The sequence below is a fragment of the Alligator mississippiensis genome, chromosome 5 (assembly GCF_030867095.1).
Source record: "Alligator mississippiensis isolate rAllMis1 chromosome 5, rAllMis1, whole genome shotgun sequence".
Classification (NCBI taxonomy): Eukaryota; Metazoa; Chordata; order Crocodylia; family Alligatoridae; genus Alligator; species Alligator mississippiensis.
The window spans coordinates 181,256,618-181,275,280 of NC_081828.1; the positions used below are offsets into that span (position 1 = coordinate 181,256,618).

The following is an 18,663-nucleotide window of genomic DNA, read 5'->3' on the forward strand; positions in this document are numbered from 1 at the left end:
GTTCCTAAATGACACAAACACAACTGTGATCTGAGGACATAAGTACTTACAAAGATTAGATAGACACTTACAATCAACATTGTGTCCATTTAAAAATATATAAAGTACTGGTATTATAAAAGCATTAAAAGTACAGTAAACTATTAGACAACTTTTACAACAAACCTCATAAGAACACATTAAGCTGATACTTACAGTTGTAAAGAATATCCTAAATGCAGAACAAATAAATACCTGACATTCACATCTGTTTTATATCCTAGCCCAATTTTTGTGATGTAATATGACAATTCTACCCATCTTCATTAGGAGGGACACGTAAATGCTATAGTTTATATTTTACAAACTAAAAATAAAATATAAGTAAAACAATCAAGGTGTTGGCAGTATACATTTAATAGTGCACCTGTATGCTCCAACAGCTCAAATATTCAAACACAAATATCAGCTCAAATGTTCAAATACAATGTTCAGCAGGATATATCTAGCCATTTCAGACAGAGATTTGAGTTAGCAATGATTTTTGTAAAGCTGCTATCAGAGTCACTATGTTACTCAAAGGAAGTTATATTCTGAGTTAGCAGGCCTGACAGAAGTACTCCTCATCAAATTCAGGTTCAAAATCATCTGATCAGGAGTGAAATCAGTTTAGCCACAATGTGTACATTGAGACTATTTCCTAGGAGACGGTAGCGCTGCTTCACTGTTATCTTGTCAGGAAAACCTACAGACAAAAAAAAAAAAAATGTACAATACAAAGACAAAATTAATTTCAGTGTTTCTTTTCCAGGTTTTTGGATTTACACAAACAATTCCAGGTAAAGTTATGAACAACTGTAACATGCAGCACAGATCTCTAACTTTACAAATGACTATAAAATGTAGCTTAACCTGCAATCAATTTTGATTCGTCTGTCCTTGACATGGCACAGGATGTCCAAGGTCCATGATGCAAGAGGGGCCCTCTTTGGGGGGGGAGAGGTGGGGAGGAGATGTAGCAGAATAAATACTGCACAGTCCCTGCTCTGCAGTCTTTTAGTGGGATGCCCCAAGACGGCAATGGTACTGAAAGAAGGGTATGGTCACAGCCGCCAGAAAATGTGATGATTCAGCAGGCTGCTTAGGCCTTCTTTTGGTGGGGATCCTCAGGAACTCTAAAACTCACCATGTAAATCAGCTGTGACAAGTAACATATATGAGCTCTGCAGAAAGCACTAAGAAAGCCTCCTCCATACTGGACAAGCAAGGGCTGGGAGAAGGAAAGATGGAGGCCCAGGCTAATTTAACCTGGCCAGGATGGGGAGAAAGAACTGAGAAGAAGCTCCTGGGGTCATTAAATTTCAGGCAACTTTTATACATATAAAGGCCTGTGTGTGCATGTGTATCAGGGAAGAGTATACCTATAACTATGCCTATAACTATAACTATGCCTATAAAATGTATGCTGTACAAACTTCATTGGAAAACTCCCATCCAGAGTGAGCACAGGAGAAAATGTGGCCAGAGATCATCGGAAACAAGGGCTGAAAGCCAAGGAGGAGGTGGCTGGGAGGAGTTGTTCCATATTTCTCTGCCAGTTTATAAGGCTTATATATGGACTACTGTGGTAAGCACTTTCTCTGCCAGCTCCAGATGTTCTGCCCAGTTCACTGACACCAATATTTAGGCATCCACTTTCCTGCTCTGGGTCAGTTACTTGGCTGAATGTTTCTTAGATCCCCATACATATTCTCCTAGATGAAGTTTCCATTTGAGCTATCGTATAAATTACATATAATGTATTTAATAAGCGTGTTTGAACAGTAATGGTTGTGGAGTTTCCTCTCCCTTCCCTAGACAGATACCAGCCCTAACTCTCTTACTTGCCTGGATAAATTATCTCGGATTTCTTACTTCAAGGAGAAATGACTTGAGTCTAGCCTACATCTGCAGACTTGGTGGCCAGAGGTTTGAAGGGCCTTGGTGCCTAATTTCAAAGTCTTTGTTGCTCAGGGATGCTGCTATCTAAACACATACACTACCACAGAGCTCTGACTCTAACTGACCATTAATTGCTTTTCCACCAAGTGTTGTGTGCCTGATTCCCATTTACCCAAAGTTTCCTTTGCATTACTCTGGCAAAGCTCTAGTGCAAATGAGGATTAGCTCCAAATGTTTTGTCTTGTTGTAAGCCATTCTCTGGTCTGCATCCCTGTCATTCCTGTATCAACAACAGTCAAGTGGACAGAGCAAAAGCCTTCTGCATGCTCTGAAGTCACTCTCCTGAAAGCAGGTCACCAGTGCAAGAATGGTGTGGTCAGTTTTAATGTTTCTGTGTTAACCTAATGGCAGTAGACCCATTCCCTGGGACCTGCCAGTAGTAAATAACAAACTGTTCTAAGATGACTAAATTCACTATTTTCAAGAAGCTCATCTCTGGCTTTATCTATCAAGTGCAGAAGTTCTTAAGCAATGGCTCTAGTTTGAGAATCTTGGCAAAATGTCTCCTGCATGAACCAGAGAAAATATGACTTGCAGAACTGTTGCAAAGACAGAAACCACACAGGAGTGTAATCTATCTTGGAAACTAGGTTTTTTATTTAATTACCTTGGCTTGCAATAAAAGAAGTCTGTCACAGCAGACTTTTTTGCTGTGAGAAAGTAAATAATGCCAACATGGTGGGATTTGGCAAGTACCTCATAACACGTAAAACACCCACCTTCCTGACTTGATTCATGGTGGGGGAAACTGGCCTCTTGGTGGGGCAAATTGGTAAATTAATACAGATTCATTTACGGACCACAATTCCATGAATTTCAGGATTTGTGTTGCCATCTTCAAGTTTACCATCCTCCACAAACATCTGTCCTCTCTGAATGGGAGTCATTGCTAGGCTGGTGACACTGTTCCTCTTTGACCAAGGGCTACTTGTAGCCTTTGTTAGAGTATGGGGAGACCCAAAAGGATCAATAACTAGAGAAACTAGCTACTCCTGAACACTGCCAAAGAAGAAAATAATTCCCTATCCTCAGTCCAGTCTCCCATCTCAAGCTTGAAGCAGATATTTCAGATAGATGTTAAAATCTGGCAGAGGTGGGCTGGGGATTCTGGATTAAAAAAAAAAAATATATATATATATATATATATATAAAAAAAAAAAAATCAGTGGCTAGAAGCTAGAACCATTTGGGGAAACCAGAGCTTGTCTGAAGTTACGGAGAGATTCTCCAGATGCACGGTTGTAGTTCCATTTCTGTCAGAATTAAAGAACCATAGAAAATTAGGTTGGTAAGAACCTCAGGAGGTCATTCCGTCCAATCACCTGCTCAAAACAGGATCACTCCAACTAGATCATCCCAAGCAAGATTTTGTCTAGCTGGGTCTTAAAATCTTTCACAGATATAGATCCTATAACTTCTCTGGGTAACCTGTTCCAGTGCTTTCCCACTCTCCTGGTGAGAAAGTTCTCCCTAATAATTCTTCCTTTTCCTGGTGAGAAAGTTCTCTTGCTGCAACTTGAGACCATTGCTTCTTGTTCTGTCATCTGCCACCACTGAGAACAGTCTAACTTCATCCTCTTTGGAAGCAACCTTCAGGTAGTTGAAGGCTACTATTAAATCCTCCCAAGTCTTTCTTCTCCAGGCTAAATAAGCCCAATTCCCTCAGTTTCTCTTCATAATTCATGTGCCCCAGGCCCCTAACCATTTTTTCCAATTGGAATCTTCCCCAAATTGTCTACATCATTTCTGTAGTAGGGGCCCCAAAACTGGACATAGTACTCCAGATGTGGCCTCACCAGTGCTGAATAGAAGGGAAGAATCACTTCCCTTCAGCTGCTGGTAAGTCATTATCATAGTCATGTCATAAATGCAGTCCACTGTGCTGTTAGCCTTCTTTGCTACAAGGGCACAATGTTGGCCCATATTCAGCTTACTGTCCAGGTCCTTTTCTGTACAGCTGCTACTTTAGCCAGTTGGTCCCCAGCATGGGATTGTTCCTTCTTAAGTGCAGGACTTAGCACTTCTCCTTATTGAACCTCATGAGATTTCTTTTGGTCCAAACCCACAATTTGTTGAGGTCACTCTGAATCCTAGCTCTACCCTCCAGTGCATCTACTACTCCCCCAGGGTTAGTGTCAACTGCAGACTTGTTGAGTGTGTACATCAACTCATCTTCTATACTGTTGATGAAGATATTGAACAAAACTGGCCCCAGGACTGACCTCTGGGGCACTGCACTTGATAGCAGTTGCCAAGTAGACATCAACCCATTGACTACTACTCTGAGACCAACGACCCAGCTAATTTTCTAACCACTTTACAGCCTGTTCATCCAACCTGCACTTCCTTAGCTTGCTTGTGAAAATGTTGTGGGAGACCAGATCAAAAGCCTTGCTCAAGTCAAGGTATATCACATCCTCTGCTCTTCCCACATCTACAGAGCCAGTCATCTCATCATAGAAGGCAATCAGGTTACTCAGGCATGACTTACCCTTGGTGACTCTATGCTGACTGTTCCTAATCACCTGTTTCTTCTCCAAGTGCTTATAAATAGATTCCTTGAGGACCTGCTCCACGGTTTCCACTTCCTGTAAGCTTCCTTTATTTGTTTTTAGCTCATTCAAGATTTCCCTGCTAAGCCAAGCTAGTCTTCTGCCATACTTGCTAGTCTTCCTGCACATTGGGAAGATTTGTTCCTGTGCCCTCAGTAAGGTTTCTTCAAAATACAACCAGCTTTCCCGGACACCTTTCCCACTCAGACTGGCTCCCAAAAATCCTCCTTATCAGTTCCCCGAGTGAATAGAAGTCTGCTTTTCTGAAGTCCAGGGTCCTTATTCTGCTTTTCTCCTTTTTCCTTTCCTCAAGATCTTGAACTCAATCATCTCATGGTCACTGATGCCCAAGTTGCCATCCACTACTACATTCCCCACCAATTCTTCCTTGTTTGTGAACAGCAGGTCAAAAAGAGCACTGCTCCTCATTGGCCTCTTCAACACTTGCACAGGAAATTGTGCTCAACATTCTCCAAAACCTGCCTGGATTGCACTGCTGTATTGCCCTCCCAGCAAGTGTCAGGGTGATTGAAGACCCCCAAGAGAACCAGCACCTATGATTGGGAAACTTCCACTAGGTGCTTGAAGAAAGCCTCATCCTCCTTGTCCTCCTGGCCTGGCAGTCTATAGCAGACACCAACCATGCCATCACCCTTGTTGCTCTCTCCTTTGATCCAAACCCAGACACTTTCAACAGGTCTATCTCCAGGTTTGTACTGGAGCTCTGGGCAACCATACAGTCCTTTTATATAAAAAGCTATTCCTTCTCCTCTTCCCCCTTCCCTGCCTGTCCTTCCTGAACAGTTTGTACCCATCCATGACAGTGCTCCAGTCATGTAAGCTATCCCACCAAGTCTCTGTTATTCCAATCATGTCATAGTTCTGTGACTGCGAGGAATTCCAATTTTCCTGCTTCTTTCCCAGGCTCTGCATTCGTGTATAGACACCTGAGGTAACTAGCCAATTGCCCTACTTTCTCAGGAAGAATGAAACTGCTTCCCTTCCCTGTTGCTCCTTTCTGCTTGTGCTTCTTGCAGGTCACCCACTTACCTCAGAAGTTGCAAATGGTGCATGAGGGGGAAAGCCAGTAGTTCTTAACACTGATAGTTATAACAGAGCTCCCAAACTGACAACAGATGCAGCCTTATTATAGTTGTCAGTAATGCTCGCTATTCTTAAGTAAACAATATTTTCTAAACCAAACAAAGGCCTCTGCTTCATGGCCATTCAAGAAAAGAGAAGATTTAGATCCCATAGTTTACTTTTCTAAGATGATAAAAATAAATCTGATTATACAACAGATAGGAATGTTGTTACAAACTGAGAGAAACTGATGAATGCTTAGAAGAATAGTAACAAAACAGAAATGAAGTTATTTTTAAAATAAAGTTGTATTAGAAGAATTATTGAACAAAAAACACAAAACATTCCCTTCAATATACCATGCTGGCAACTCTAGCTCCCCTTCTGAAGGCTGGACTAGAAATGAGGTGCTTAATGGGCACGTACCAAATTCTGGAGGGAATCCATGGAGATTGGCTATTTCTCTAGGAGTAAAGTATCGCAATTTTAGCGTTGACAGTTTCTTAAGCTTCTCTTCTTCTGATAATGTCTCAATAAATTTGAACACTGACTCAAGCTGTAAAGAATGTCCAAGACAAATATGGATGATGAACAAAGACTATGTAAAATTACATCACAACATTCATATCTTTATGAAATGCTTCTCAGATGACTGTGCTGCCAAAGATAACACAGCAACTGCATTTTCTGTTTGAAAGTATACTTTGCCTTATACCTCTGCAGTCAACATCTTAACAAATGTATCTACAAGGAAAATAACCATGCTGCCATGAAGGAATCGATCATTTTTTTCAACATACTCAAATGTGCAACCACAAAACTATAAACTTCTGTGAAGGGTAAAAGAGATGACTCAGTAAGTGGGAAGCTACAAATCAACCTTTACTAAAATTAAGCTATGGGCAGTTGGCTCAGAGGTAGCTTCGACATGCCTCTAAATTGCAGTTCTGCATTCCTTCTGCCAGTAGTGTAGCTAGGGTGGACTGAGCAGGGCAACAGCTCTGTATGCCAGCTTGGAGAAAGCACCATTGTGGCCCCCTCCCCACCCAGCCATGACACTAGGGGTGATGTTAGTATCCCACACCATTGCAAGTGAAGGTCCCCTTAAATCCAGCACTTAAATATACCCTATCTGAGAATTTAAAGTGAATTAGAGGGAAACACAACTAGTCTGTGCCATACAATTGAGTTCTTAAGACATTTTTATTATAGTAAATCCAGAATAGTTAAGCAGAAGATGACAGATAAAAACGTTTTTAATACTATCTGCTTTGATCTGTTTGAACAGTCATCCTGTACCTGCACATCCTCTGCTGTCTGCAGCACTGAGCCTGTTCCTTCTACATAGTGTCCGTACCTTAAAAACAACAAAACCATACATGAAAAATGTTATTGGGCTTTACACTACAGAGAAGGGCAGAAATGCACAAAGGTTATTTTGATGTTGCTAACAGTCTCCTGGAAAGGTCACATAAAAAGTCTTCTTAAAAAAAAAAAAAAACCCTAACCCTGAGAAGGCTAGACTAGCATCTGAAAATCATCTCCCATCAGTGCATAAAGAATTTAGTCTTGCTAGTGCTAGATAGTACAACTAGCCATGGATTTTTTGCATAATGTCTTCAAAAAGGCCACCTAAGTTGCATACACAACTCTTGCATTTCTAAGTATAAAATGGTTCCTTGGGCTCACAAATCGGGCCTTTGCCCAATTAACATCCGTTTTACCTGCAATTTTCGAAACCAGGCTCCTTGAATTCATAGGAAGATATGGCCATCACCAAGAACCTAAAACTGTCATTCTGATGTGCAAAGAGCAAAGTTATTCAGTCAGATTATTGCATTAGTCTTTGTTTGTTAGGTTTTTTTGTGGGGTGGGGGAGTTACAGTTTAACAGTTAAAAAAAAGACATGAAAAAATAACCAGTATGTAATAATAAGAGAATGGACATTATAAACCATACTAGGGCTTTTTTGGAGTCTTTGTGGTTTATTCTGTAAATACATGTTTACTCTATATTCTCTCACAAGCTATCATTTAAATATAATTATAGGCTTGCCAGACTCAGAAACAAGCTCTGTTTGCATGATAGCATTGTGCAAGTATGTCCTGAACACAGAGATATAGAGAGTGAAATGGATGGGCTTTGCACAAAGCAATCATCTAAGGATCATCTGGTCCAACAGACCGTCATGGGTCACACTCCCCATCAACTAAATCCTTACTTTACTATCCTCCCTAAAATTTTCTCGGCATTCCTGTTAAAAGGACTGTTGCATGGTGCTCTGTATGGTTTCTTTGGGTCTGCTGCGCCCAGTGCACGGCTATGTGGTACCCCAAGTTTGTATTAGCCTTTACACACCACAGGAGAAAAAGGAGAAAAATGTTTTCTCTTATGTGCAATAACCCTGTAAGGGCTCAGCCATGTAAGGTGCTAGGTACGCCTGCTCCAATCTAGCAAGGCATTTAAGTATTCAGCGGTCCTATTAAAGTCAGTAGCAGTGGTAACATGCTTAAAGTTAAGGATAAGTAAATGCTCTTCAGAATCAGGGCCAGGTTAAAAAAGTAACTGATTCACATTTTAAATATATGGTCAGTAATTAATAGGCTAAATTGGGGGCTGCGGGGGTAGAAAGAGGGAATGAGTCTTTTAAATCTATTTTTTCAACATTACCAAGGAATTCCAATGCATCATTTACTACATCAATGGATCTCAACCTTTTTAAAGTCACAGCACCTCCCCACCCCCAACTTTTCTGAATGTAGCAGAACCTCAGTTAAGAACCACCATCATGCTGCTCCAACTTACCTCAGTGGTTCTCAACTGGGTGCCATCACGGGCAGGTTAAAGTGCCCCACATACTCTTTGGCCTCATTAGGGTTTTCTCTGCTAACCACATCTCCATGGCACTCTGGATGGGAACCCTCACTTCACCAAGCTCTGCTTATACACAGAATAATTTGCATATTTTGCATAATTTGCTCAGTTGCATAACACAATGCCAGTCCTAAACTGCTGCCTATTTCTTACATCATAACAAGCACTGGTTATGTCCATATCAGTTAAGTGTACAAACCATTTAAGGGCATAGCATCTTTCAGCCTCACTGTCAACCTCACTCAGGACTCTCCAACTGGTGGCCCACAGCTGCCTCTCCTGCTGCAGGGGAGGACTTAGGGGTCTACATGCAACCAGCACAGCCTATGTGGTAAGGAGTGAGGGAGCTGCATGCTGACAGTCCAGCCCGCATGGCAGGGAGCAGGAAGCCGCATTCTGCTGGTACGGTCTGCACAGTACGGAGGATGCCGGAGGGTGTTGCCCCCTGTAGCTGCACATACCCCTAGCTGCACTGAAACAGTACAGCCCTAACCTAACTGAACTCTTTAATTTCATACTTGGTAAAACTGACTAGCAGGTGTCTATTTCAGAGTTTCTAAAGCAATCTTGAACTGGAACAATTCTGTCCATTTCAGGCCGCTAGAGGCATAAGGCCCTCTCCCAAACAAAACAACAAGATTCATGAGGTGGAAAAACTTAGCCTGGGTTGATCCCTAAACTAGCAAGTATTGTTTACTTTGAATTCTGATAAATGCCAATCTTTTTTCAGTCCCAAGGCAACATATTTAAACAGAATATTCTGTATATAATTTATAAATAAATGGATTTGGGACAAAACGTGAATAATTACAGCTTCATATACTGGTATTTCAAATCTTTATTTTAATCAGTAATCTTTTTCTTGGCATCCATAAAATATAAACAAGTTACTTCTCTAAAAGACTTGTACTGTGACAATTATAAATACAACACATATTATATAGTGTGGAACTGTCACACATTTGAGAAACTGCATCATGTCAAAGTTTAAATCTCAACATTTTCATGAGCTGAAAAGACAAACAGAAAGAAAAAGGTTTGTGTCAACCGATTGATTTTTGTTACAATTTTCTTTAGAAAGGTAGTATATAATTGTCTTTAATTAAGAAACAAAATTTCACACTAAGAAACAGAATTTTCAATTTTGAAAATGTGAAAAAGAAGGTTTTGGAAGCTTTAAATTTTTTTTCACATTTCTTTTTGTTCAGAAAAACTATTGAAACCAAATGCTTCCTATAAAACAGTTTTTTGATAGTTCAGCATTTTTTGTCAAAACATACAGCTTAAAAATTCTTGACCAGCTCTGATGACCATTTAGCAGCTTGTATAATCAGGTCATCAATATACAAAATATGATTTGGGAAGTTACCAGACAACTAGGTCCCAAATACTCATCTGAAAGAGACATCGTTTGTGTTTTTTCTGCATTAAAAGTTTAATTGTTGCTGTAATAACTAAAGAACAGCAATCTTCAATGGGCGGAGCTTCATTAAAGTTAATGGAGCTATTCTGACCTAAAAGCCAAGGATCTGGCCCCACTCTGGAAAATATCAACATCTATAAAATGTAGATACAGTTATAAGAAATGGAGCTGTCATGCATACTGCTTTGTAACTTCAGGGAGCAATATAAAGAAATTCATTAATGGATTACTACTCTACCAGCCTGCTGGAACCATATTGCTGCAGAGATAATTAAGCTTCTGTGAAGGTCATGAAACAAGAAGCATTGTTGACCTCTTTTTGGGACTGGGCACATGATGTTCTGCCAGAGAGAGACTGATTCTCATGCTGGTATTTTACTGGATCAGAAAGTATGCTACAAGAAAAGTTGTTCCAGAAAGGCCTCTTTTTTAATTAAATGCTGTTTCTTGTGTTCAAAAGGACTGCAAAGTAAGGCCTGTATTTAGAACATCTAGGTAAAGTCCACTCATAGATTCTCATTGAGACTTACCCTTTTGTGAAGCATGTGGACCTTCTGCAGGTGGGTTTAACAATGTCTAATAGGAAAGCATAGCGAAGTAAGGATTTGGGTGGCAAGTAGTACTGGCTCATTTCTTCACTGTCCCCTTCAAGGAAGTCTTTTAGTACTTGCATAGAGAAATCATTGTCCTGGTTCTGCTTTCTTTTCATCTCTTCCATTGTTTCAAGTTTAAAAAGAAAGGCTTCCTTTGGTGAACACTGCCTCTCACCACAATCAAAACCAGAGTTTGGCACAAGGTTTTCCTCTTCAGTAAGTGTGGATGAATTGTCCTTTTCTAAGCCTAGAGGAACTTTGTACTTCACTGAGTTATTTGACTCCTGATCTGGGAAATATGTCAATATCTAGCAAGAAATAAAATATGCAAAAGATTACAGTGGCATACTTGTATTGTGCAACTACCAATAAAGTTCACACAGTGATAAAGCAATCCCTATCTAAATTACAACAATTACTTTATTATCTCTCTTTCTATAAAGATTTTTAAATGATTTTGGTATTATTAAGTACTAACCTTTTTTAGATGCATTTTTAGATGCACAAGAACCAGATGAAAGTTGTGTCCTTTGGGGCTCGATTTATAACCTAAAACTCAGGGTAGGTTTACTGAAATATTGTAAAATCCTGGGTAAGTTTCACTCTTTTCCCCAACCTTGATGCCCTTCTCCTTTTTACCTTACCTTTTACATCTCCTGGGCATTAGGTAGCAATTTATCACCTTCACTCATCACAGAATATTCTGGGCCTCATCGGCCAGGTCCTCCTCAATGATGGGTATACACAGTCCCCTATTTTCTCTCTCCCTAAAAGCCTTAGGCAGGCATAACTGCACACAGTCAGCCTTTCAAGAAAAAATTCCACTGGCTATAGGGGATCATGACAAAGAGTTCAGTACTTTGGTCTGTCCTCATCCAGAGACGTGCTCATAAGGACTGGTATAAGTCATGTAAGCAACTGGGGCTATTTCATTACATAACAGGTCTGTGAGGAAGAAAATGGAAGGTAGCTTAAAGCTGTTTCCCTCACACATGCTCACACAGCTAAAATAAGCATAAACTGGGCACAGCTGAAGATGTATCCCCCAGTCTTCAGAAAAAGAAAGAGTAGTTAAGGAATAGAAATAAATCTCACCTGATCTGAAGCTTGAAAGGAAAATGGCTCTGAATGAAGCTTTGCAATCAGAAAATATCGCAGTCTAGAATTTGGAACGCCAAGCTGTAAGCAAAACCCCACAGGCAGTCAGTCCACATGACAGAATGGCAAAATGATTTGTGCTGTCATGAAAACTGCTAGTTACACTTTTTATATTAATAAAAAAAAATTCTATTGTATTCTCACCACAATTACATTAGCATTACATCACACAAATACATTAGCATTAATCTAAACTAAACCTATTTTCAACTGGCACAAAAAGGTTTTAAAAATGCACTCATGCAGAAATCTCAACACTGTTAGTTTGTCGTGAAGGGCCACTGTTAGTTTGTTGTGAAGAGCAGAAGTAATTTTTCATGACCCATAAAACCCCAGTTTTTCTATCTAGTAGCAATATGATGAATGCCCTCATTTCCCACAACACAGGCAACAGAGTGGTAACTGGTTTATTGTACTTGCCATCACACTTTTCCTATCTAACTTTCTTAAACATATGGATCATTTTTTCATATTTCTGCTTCTTCCTCCAAACATCAATAGAAAACTTAAAAAAAATAAAGCGTACATTTATAAAGGGAAGTGAAAGAAACTGAAATGGTTTCTAGACCTAAGTTTTAGGGCAAACATGCTGCCCTTTATCTGGCATGTTCTATCACATGAATGAGGAACTGGATGAGGCAAGTCATAATGAAACAGTGCTTTTTTAATTTATACTTCCCAAGCTACTATTCTCAAAGATGCAGAGATTTCTAGCTAGCATTCTAAGGGCCAGATCTCTTCCACAAATAAAATTCCTATCGACTTAAAACGTATCCAATGGCTGTTAAACCATTACAGGAATTAGCTCTGAACAACACTAAGAATAGAGGCATATATGTAGTGACCCTGACCTAGCCAGAAGCTAAATTAGACGGCATGACTTATCCAGAGGAATAGTCTAAACATGAATGTATTTTTTTCTTCCAGCATGTAAAATCTTTTCCATGTACCCCATGTTTGATGAGTTGTTATAATCTTACTACTCACACAAGTTGGAGACAAGAGAAATTCTTGATATTTAAACCCACATGCCTCTAGAGTTTGTACAAATTCATTTCTGGCAATGAGAAGAAACAAAAGCCAATTATTTTCTATAAGCAATTAGCTATATATAATGCATATGCTTTCTAATTCCATTTTTTCCTTAAATAAAGTTCTATTAAATGAAGATCTGTAGGTGTTAGACAATTAGCAGTCACACAACAAAGATTAAATATAGATTTGTACATATCCAGCTAGTCACACACTTCTGAGTCTCAGAAAAGGGTATATAAAGATCAGTGTTATTCCAGCCAAGTGAAGGACGATTGGAGACATGCGTGGGAACTCCACATCTATTTAGGAACAAACATTCCTCCAAAAAAGTCTCCCATTGCTAGAAAAAGTACTTGCAACATGTCAGAAGCAAAAATAATGAGCAGGAAACATTCTCCTGAGCTGTGGATTACCAGATAGTTTACAGTGGGTTAGAAGCAAGATATTAAAACTCATACAGGTGGTTGCGCCAGAGGAGAAGGCAGACCTCTCTAACAAATTCTTCACCTCCGTTTTTTTGTGCAGGGACCAGGACTCCCCCACCGTGTTTCAAGATGGACTTGAGGGGAACGCCTCAAGACCTAAGGTTGAGGAGGACTGGGTTAGAGTGCTTCTGGAGGGGCTGGATATGTTCAAGTCATCAGGTCCAGATGCTCTCCACCCCAGGGTGTTGAGAGAGCTAGCAGGGGTTATTGCAGGGCCCTTGGCATGTCTTTACGAGCGCTCGTGGTGCTCAGGCCAGGTGCCAGACGATTGGAAGATAGTCAGTGTGGTCCCCATCTTTAAGAAAGAGAGGAGGGAGGACCCGGGCAACTATAGGCCCATCAGTCTTACCTCAATCCTGGGGAAACTCTTTGAGAAGATCATCAAGGAGCACATCTGTGATGGGCCGGCATCGGGGATGATGCTCAAGGGCAACCAGCACGGTTTCATTAGGGGCAGGTCATGTCAGACCAACTTGATTGCCTTTTACGATCAGGTCACAAAAGCATTGGATGCAGGTGTCGTCATGGATGTAGTCTTTCTGGACTTCAACAAGGCCTTTGACACTGTCTCCCACCCCATCCTCATTAAAAAACTAGGCGACTGTGGCATCGATGCCTACACAGTCAGGTGGATTGCTAATTGGCTGAAGGGTCGTACTCAGAGGGTGGTGGTGGACGGGTCATATTCGACCTGGTGGGAAGTGGGCAGCAGAGTCCCCCAGGGCTCGGTCCTTGGGCCCGCACTGTTCAATTTCTTTATCAGCGATTTGGACGATGGGGTGAAAAGCAACCTGTTCAAATTTGCTGATGATACCAAAATTTGGGGTGAGGTGGGCACGCTAGTAGGGAGGGAAAGACTGCAGAAAGACCTGGATAGGTTGCAAGGGCGGGCTAACAAAAACAGGATGCGTTTCAATACGGACAAGTGCAGGGTACTGCACTTGGGCAGTAGTAACCAACAGCACACCTATAAGATGAGAAACTCCCTTCTGAGAGCACGGAGACAGAAAGGGATCTTGGAGTCATCATTGACTCCAAAATGAACATAGGCCGACAATGTGAGGTCATGGTCAGTAGGGCTAACCGGACCCTATCGTGCATCCACAGGTGCATCTCAAGTAGGGCCAAGGATGTGATCTTCCCCCTCTACACGACACTGGTCAGGCCACAGCTGGAGTACTGTGTCCAGTTCTGGGCACCCCACTTCAAGAGGGATGTGGACAACATTGAGAGGGTCCAGAGGAGAGCCACCCCCATGATCCAGGGACAGCAGGGCAGACCCTACAACGAGAGGCTACGGGACCTGAACCTGTTCAGCCTTCACAAGAGAAGGCTGAAAGGGGACCTTGTGACCATCTATAAACTCACTAGGGGGGGAACAGAAGGGTTTGGGGGAGACCTTGTTTCCCCTAGCGCCCCCCGGGATAACAAGGAATAACGGCCACAAGTTGTTGGAGAGTAGGTTTAGATTAGACATCCGTAGGAACTACTTCACAGTTAGGGCGGCTAGGATCTGGAACCAACTTCCAAGGGAAGTGGTGTTGGCTCCTACCCAGGGGGGTCTTTAAGAAGCGGCTCGATGCCTACGTGGCTGGGGTCACTTGAGCCCAGTTTCCCTCCTGCCCAGGCAGGGGGTAGGACTTGAAGATCTACAAGGTCCCTTCCGACCCTACTTCTAGGATTCTATGATGATTCTATGATTCTTTATCTGATCACCCAGGATCTGCCTCTCTTTACTGCCAGTTTGTTTATTTAGATGCTATGCCAGCACAGTACTGTGTAGCAAAGCCTGTTCAAAGTGATCACTTAAGAGACTGGCAAATGTTGTTTGCTTAACTGGGGAACTCTCCTAATCAAAGTGAAGTAGAAATGCTCTCTGTGTATTTGGGAAAGCCCATCACAATGGAAAACTGCTTACTAAGGATCTCTGAATAAAAGCTTAACTGTACCCTACAGTCTACTTGCAGGCTTTTTCAGCTCCACAGAAAGCACCAGCTATGATTTAAATCATTCCCTAGGGATTGTCACATAGAAAAGGAGAAGTACTTCCTAGTGTATCCTTTGATACATAGATCATTCTGTCTTCAGGACAGGATTCAAGGCAGGCTTGGGGGCATATGTGGGCAGTATGCAGCTCTTATGTGCAAAGGCAGCGTATCTTTCCAACTGGAAAGATGGAAATGCCTCCTAACAGATGAGACTATCCTCATTAAGGACAGTGGCAATGCACAGGCTGGCACACTAACCAGTTACCCCTAATGTTCTAATGCAGGGGTTTTCAATCTTTTCCATTTGTGGACCCCTACAAAAATTTTTGAATGGCGGTACATAACCCTTTGAATTTTAAGTGTGGCTATCTGCATACTTCTAATTGATCATGGTCATTTTTGCAGATCCCTTAGACATAATCTGCAGACCCGCAGGGGTCCGCAGAGCACATGTTAAAAACCACTGCTCTAATGCAAAGATCCCACCCCATTAGCACAAGGCATGAGGAGGATAACTATCCTAAAACCTCTTCCCTACCTGCAAGGAGAAATTATGCTTCTGTTTTAGGGTTAGGCACCCATTACCCCCCCCAGTAACAAATTTCAAAATTAAAAGTTATACATGCTTTCCTGAAATTATTTTTGGACAGTTAGCTGGTGCCATCACACCAATGGACAATCAATGACTGGTTCTCAGAGTCCGTAGTCAATCAACTGATTTAAGGATAAAAAAACCATCAGTTAACCCTTACAACCTCTACTATGGAAGGCAGGGTTGAGCTGCACCTTATGGAATAACTGAAGAAACAATGCACAAGCTTTCATGCACAAGAGCTCCCTTCATCAGATGCTATGAAAGGACATTCAGAGAACAAGCTATCAAGCAGGGCGACTCATTATTTGGACTAGCTTTTCTGATCCCTGTCTCTCTATGGGTTTATTACTTTCTTATTTGTTTGCTTCTCTTAGCACTGCCCCCATTCCCTCTCTTCAGTATTCAATTCATTTTCTCTGCTTGATAGTCTGCTCTCTGCATGTCCTTTCAGACAATCCAGGGAATTGAACTCTTGCTCACAAAAGCTTATGCATTTCTGCTTCAGATAGTTTATAGAGGGACTCCTCTACCCTGCTTTCTGAGTGATTTAGGACTAACATGGCTCTTCACCTACCTCCACTATGATCACTTCAAAGGAACCCTGAAGTTACTACCATCAGTAAAAACCTTGAGAGCTGCACATCTATGGTGCATGTTATTATTACTTGAAAATTAGCATACCCCCTTCCCCAAATGCAGTAAGACAACAGATCAGGTGGGCAGGCAGGCATGTTAACTTGTTCAAGTTAGAAAAAAAAATGTTAACAAGTAGGTGACATCAACGATTTCCTTTCAAACGTAAACATTTTCATTGTAAACTTAAGGTTGCACTTATAACAGTGAAGCACTTTGCAACAATAAAACAAGAATAAAAAGGAACTAATCATTGATCATACAATACCTGGCAGAAGAGGTTTCAAATCCTTTGACATTTTCTAAAAGTATGTATTTTGGCAGTCTTTCTAGCCTATAAGAAATGTCAGTTTAGTGTATTAAGATACAAATCATATTAAATAAACACCACAAATTTGTTTGGCAACAGGAAACAGTTAAGTGATGCAATTTAAAATACATACAGCAGGTTCATTTGGCAGTCTGCCTGTGTGTGTGATAGGTGGTTAATCCAAGAAGTCCATCTCAACTACTGATAGTAGGCATCTATAGACGTGCTCCGAGGTGGAGGATGTTTTAATTAGAGCAGCTCTCGGGATTGAGTCTGCTGAAGCATTCTAATTAGACACTTATTCAACGAGCTTTAGTTAAAGTACCCTTGCTACCATTTTAAAATGTGGGGGTGCTGAATAAATGTGACAGCAAATACTCCAGCAGACTTCAAAGATTTCATAGACATTAGGGCTGGAAGGGACCTCAAGTCCAGCTCCCTGCCCCAGGGGCAGGACGTCAGTTAGGGTCAAAGGATCCCAGCAAGATAAGCATCCAAACATTTCTTGAATGAATCCAGAGTAGGTGTCTGCACCGCTTCTGGAGGGAGTCTATTCCAGGCCTTGGGGGCTCAGACAGTAAAAAAGTTTTTCTTTATGTCCAGACTAAAACAGTCACGGAGGAGTTTATGACTGTTGGTCCCTGTTATCCCTTGGGGTGTTATGGTGAACAGATGTTCCCCCAGATCCTGATGCACACCCCTGATCAATCAAGTCTGCTTGCTCCAGCACGTTCTAATTAGAATGTGTCAGAGCAAATGTCCCACACGTGTACAGGCACCCAATGCCACTAGGAAAAGACTAGGTCTTGTCAATTTCAAGACTACTATCAGAAATGTAAAGCCTCAGAGCAAGATAAGGAGCCTTAATGAAGTGTAAATAGCTGTGCAAGTGGTGAGTATGTTCTCCGTAAAAAGATCACAAGCCTTGATGAGATGCAAACAGCTGAGCATACACTGTTCCTGTATGAATCAGCAGTCACTTAATATGGATTAAGCAGTGCTTTAAATATCAAAATCAATGGGATCTGGCAAATGGCTAGTGTCAAGTAAAATGGGGTCATAAGTAGATTCCACTCTTCTTCTCACATTCAATGCCCCAATTTGGTCACATTTGCTCTGGGGCTAGTTTCTGATTTAAGAGCCAAATTAACCCCAAGCATAAACTGTAAATGCTACTTTTATTGATTTACTGAAATATAAGATTATCATTCAAAAGATAATAAGGCACACTTAAGGCACTCATTCTGTGTGCTGGAAAATTGTAATAAAACAAGTCACGTTACTCATCTCAACATCAAAACTCCCACCAGCTTGAGTGAGAGGAGGAACAACAAGTCTAGTGCTCATCTAATTGGTTTTGTTTTAGTAACTTCTTTGTCTTCAGAAAGTTTTTGCTTTCAGACATTTCCCATTATATCTAATTAACTTTCAGAGAAATGTGCTATATATTCGGTTTCAGTGGGGCAAGTCTGAAGCCTAATGGCATCAGTGCAAAAAGAAACAAGCTTATTCCATGAACACCATCCCCTGGAGGTGGCCACATCTCCATTTTGCTCTGGCTGATGTCACACATATGAACTTTGTAGTGGTCTCCTAAGCTAGTAAAATAGATATTTACAAATGTGAGAGGAAAAAGGGGGTAAAGGATCTGCATCAGAAAATACACCTGAACTACAGTAACACAAACACTGATAATAAACTGTGGTAATTAGTTAGCAATATATATCATTATTATTTAATAATCACACTTCTATTTAAAATACATATATATTTGAAAGTTTGAGGGATGAGGAATGGAAAATGAGATGCCAGTTCCTACCAGCTACAGGGCAAAATAACTTGTGTCTTGTGTTGACCATGGAATGCAATATCAAGAATCACCTTTAAGTGATGAAAAATTTCCCTAACAAACTGCATCAGAATCTGGCTCCACTGAAGCTGGTGGAGTGACAGC

General features: G+C 41.0%; 1 protein-coding gene across 3 annotated transcripts in view; it reads right to left on the reverse strand.

Moving 5' to 3' along the window:
• Positions 1 to 378: 378 nt before the first annotated feature.
• The window catches only part of TRDMT1 (tRNA aspartic acid methyltransferase 1), a 43,823-nt gene continuing 25,538 nt past the window's right edge, over positions 379 to 18,663 (reverse strand). For all 3 annotated transcript variants that reach the window (XM_006265858.4, XM_059729049.1, XM_059729050.1), the window contains 7 exons: positions 16,668 to 16,733; positions 12,651 to 12,720; positions 11,601 to 11,684; positions 10,443 to 10,813; positions 6,915 to 6,972; positions 6,042 to 6,171; positions 379 to 724 (listed from right to left, as the gene is read on the reverse strand). In XM_006265858.4, the coding sequence (XP_006265920.1) occupies positions 624 to 724; positions 6,042 to 6,171; positions 6,915 to 6,972; positions 10,443 to 10,813; positions 11,601 to 11,684; positions 12,651 to 12,720; positions 16,668 to 16,733 (880 nt within the window). In that variant the 3' untranslated portion in view covers positions 379 to 623. The remainder of the gene's footprint in view (positions 725 to 6,041; positions 6,172 to 6,914; positions 6,973 to 10,442; positions 10,814 to 11,600; positions 11,685 to 12,650; positions 12,721 to 16,667; positions 16,734 to 18,663) is intronic.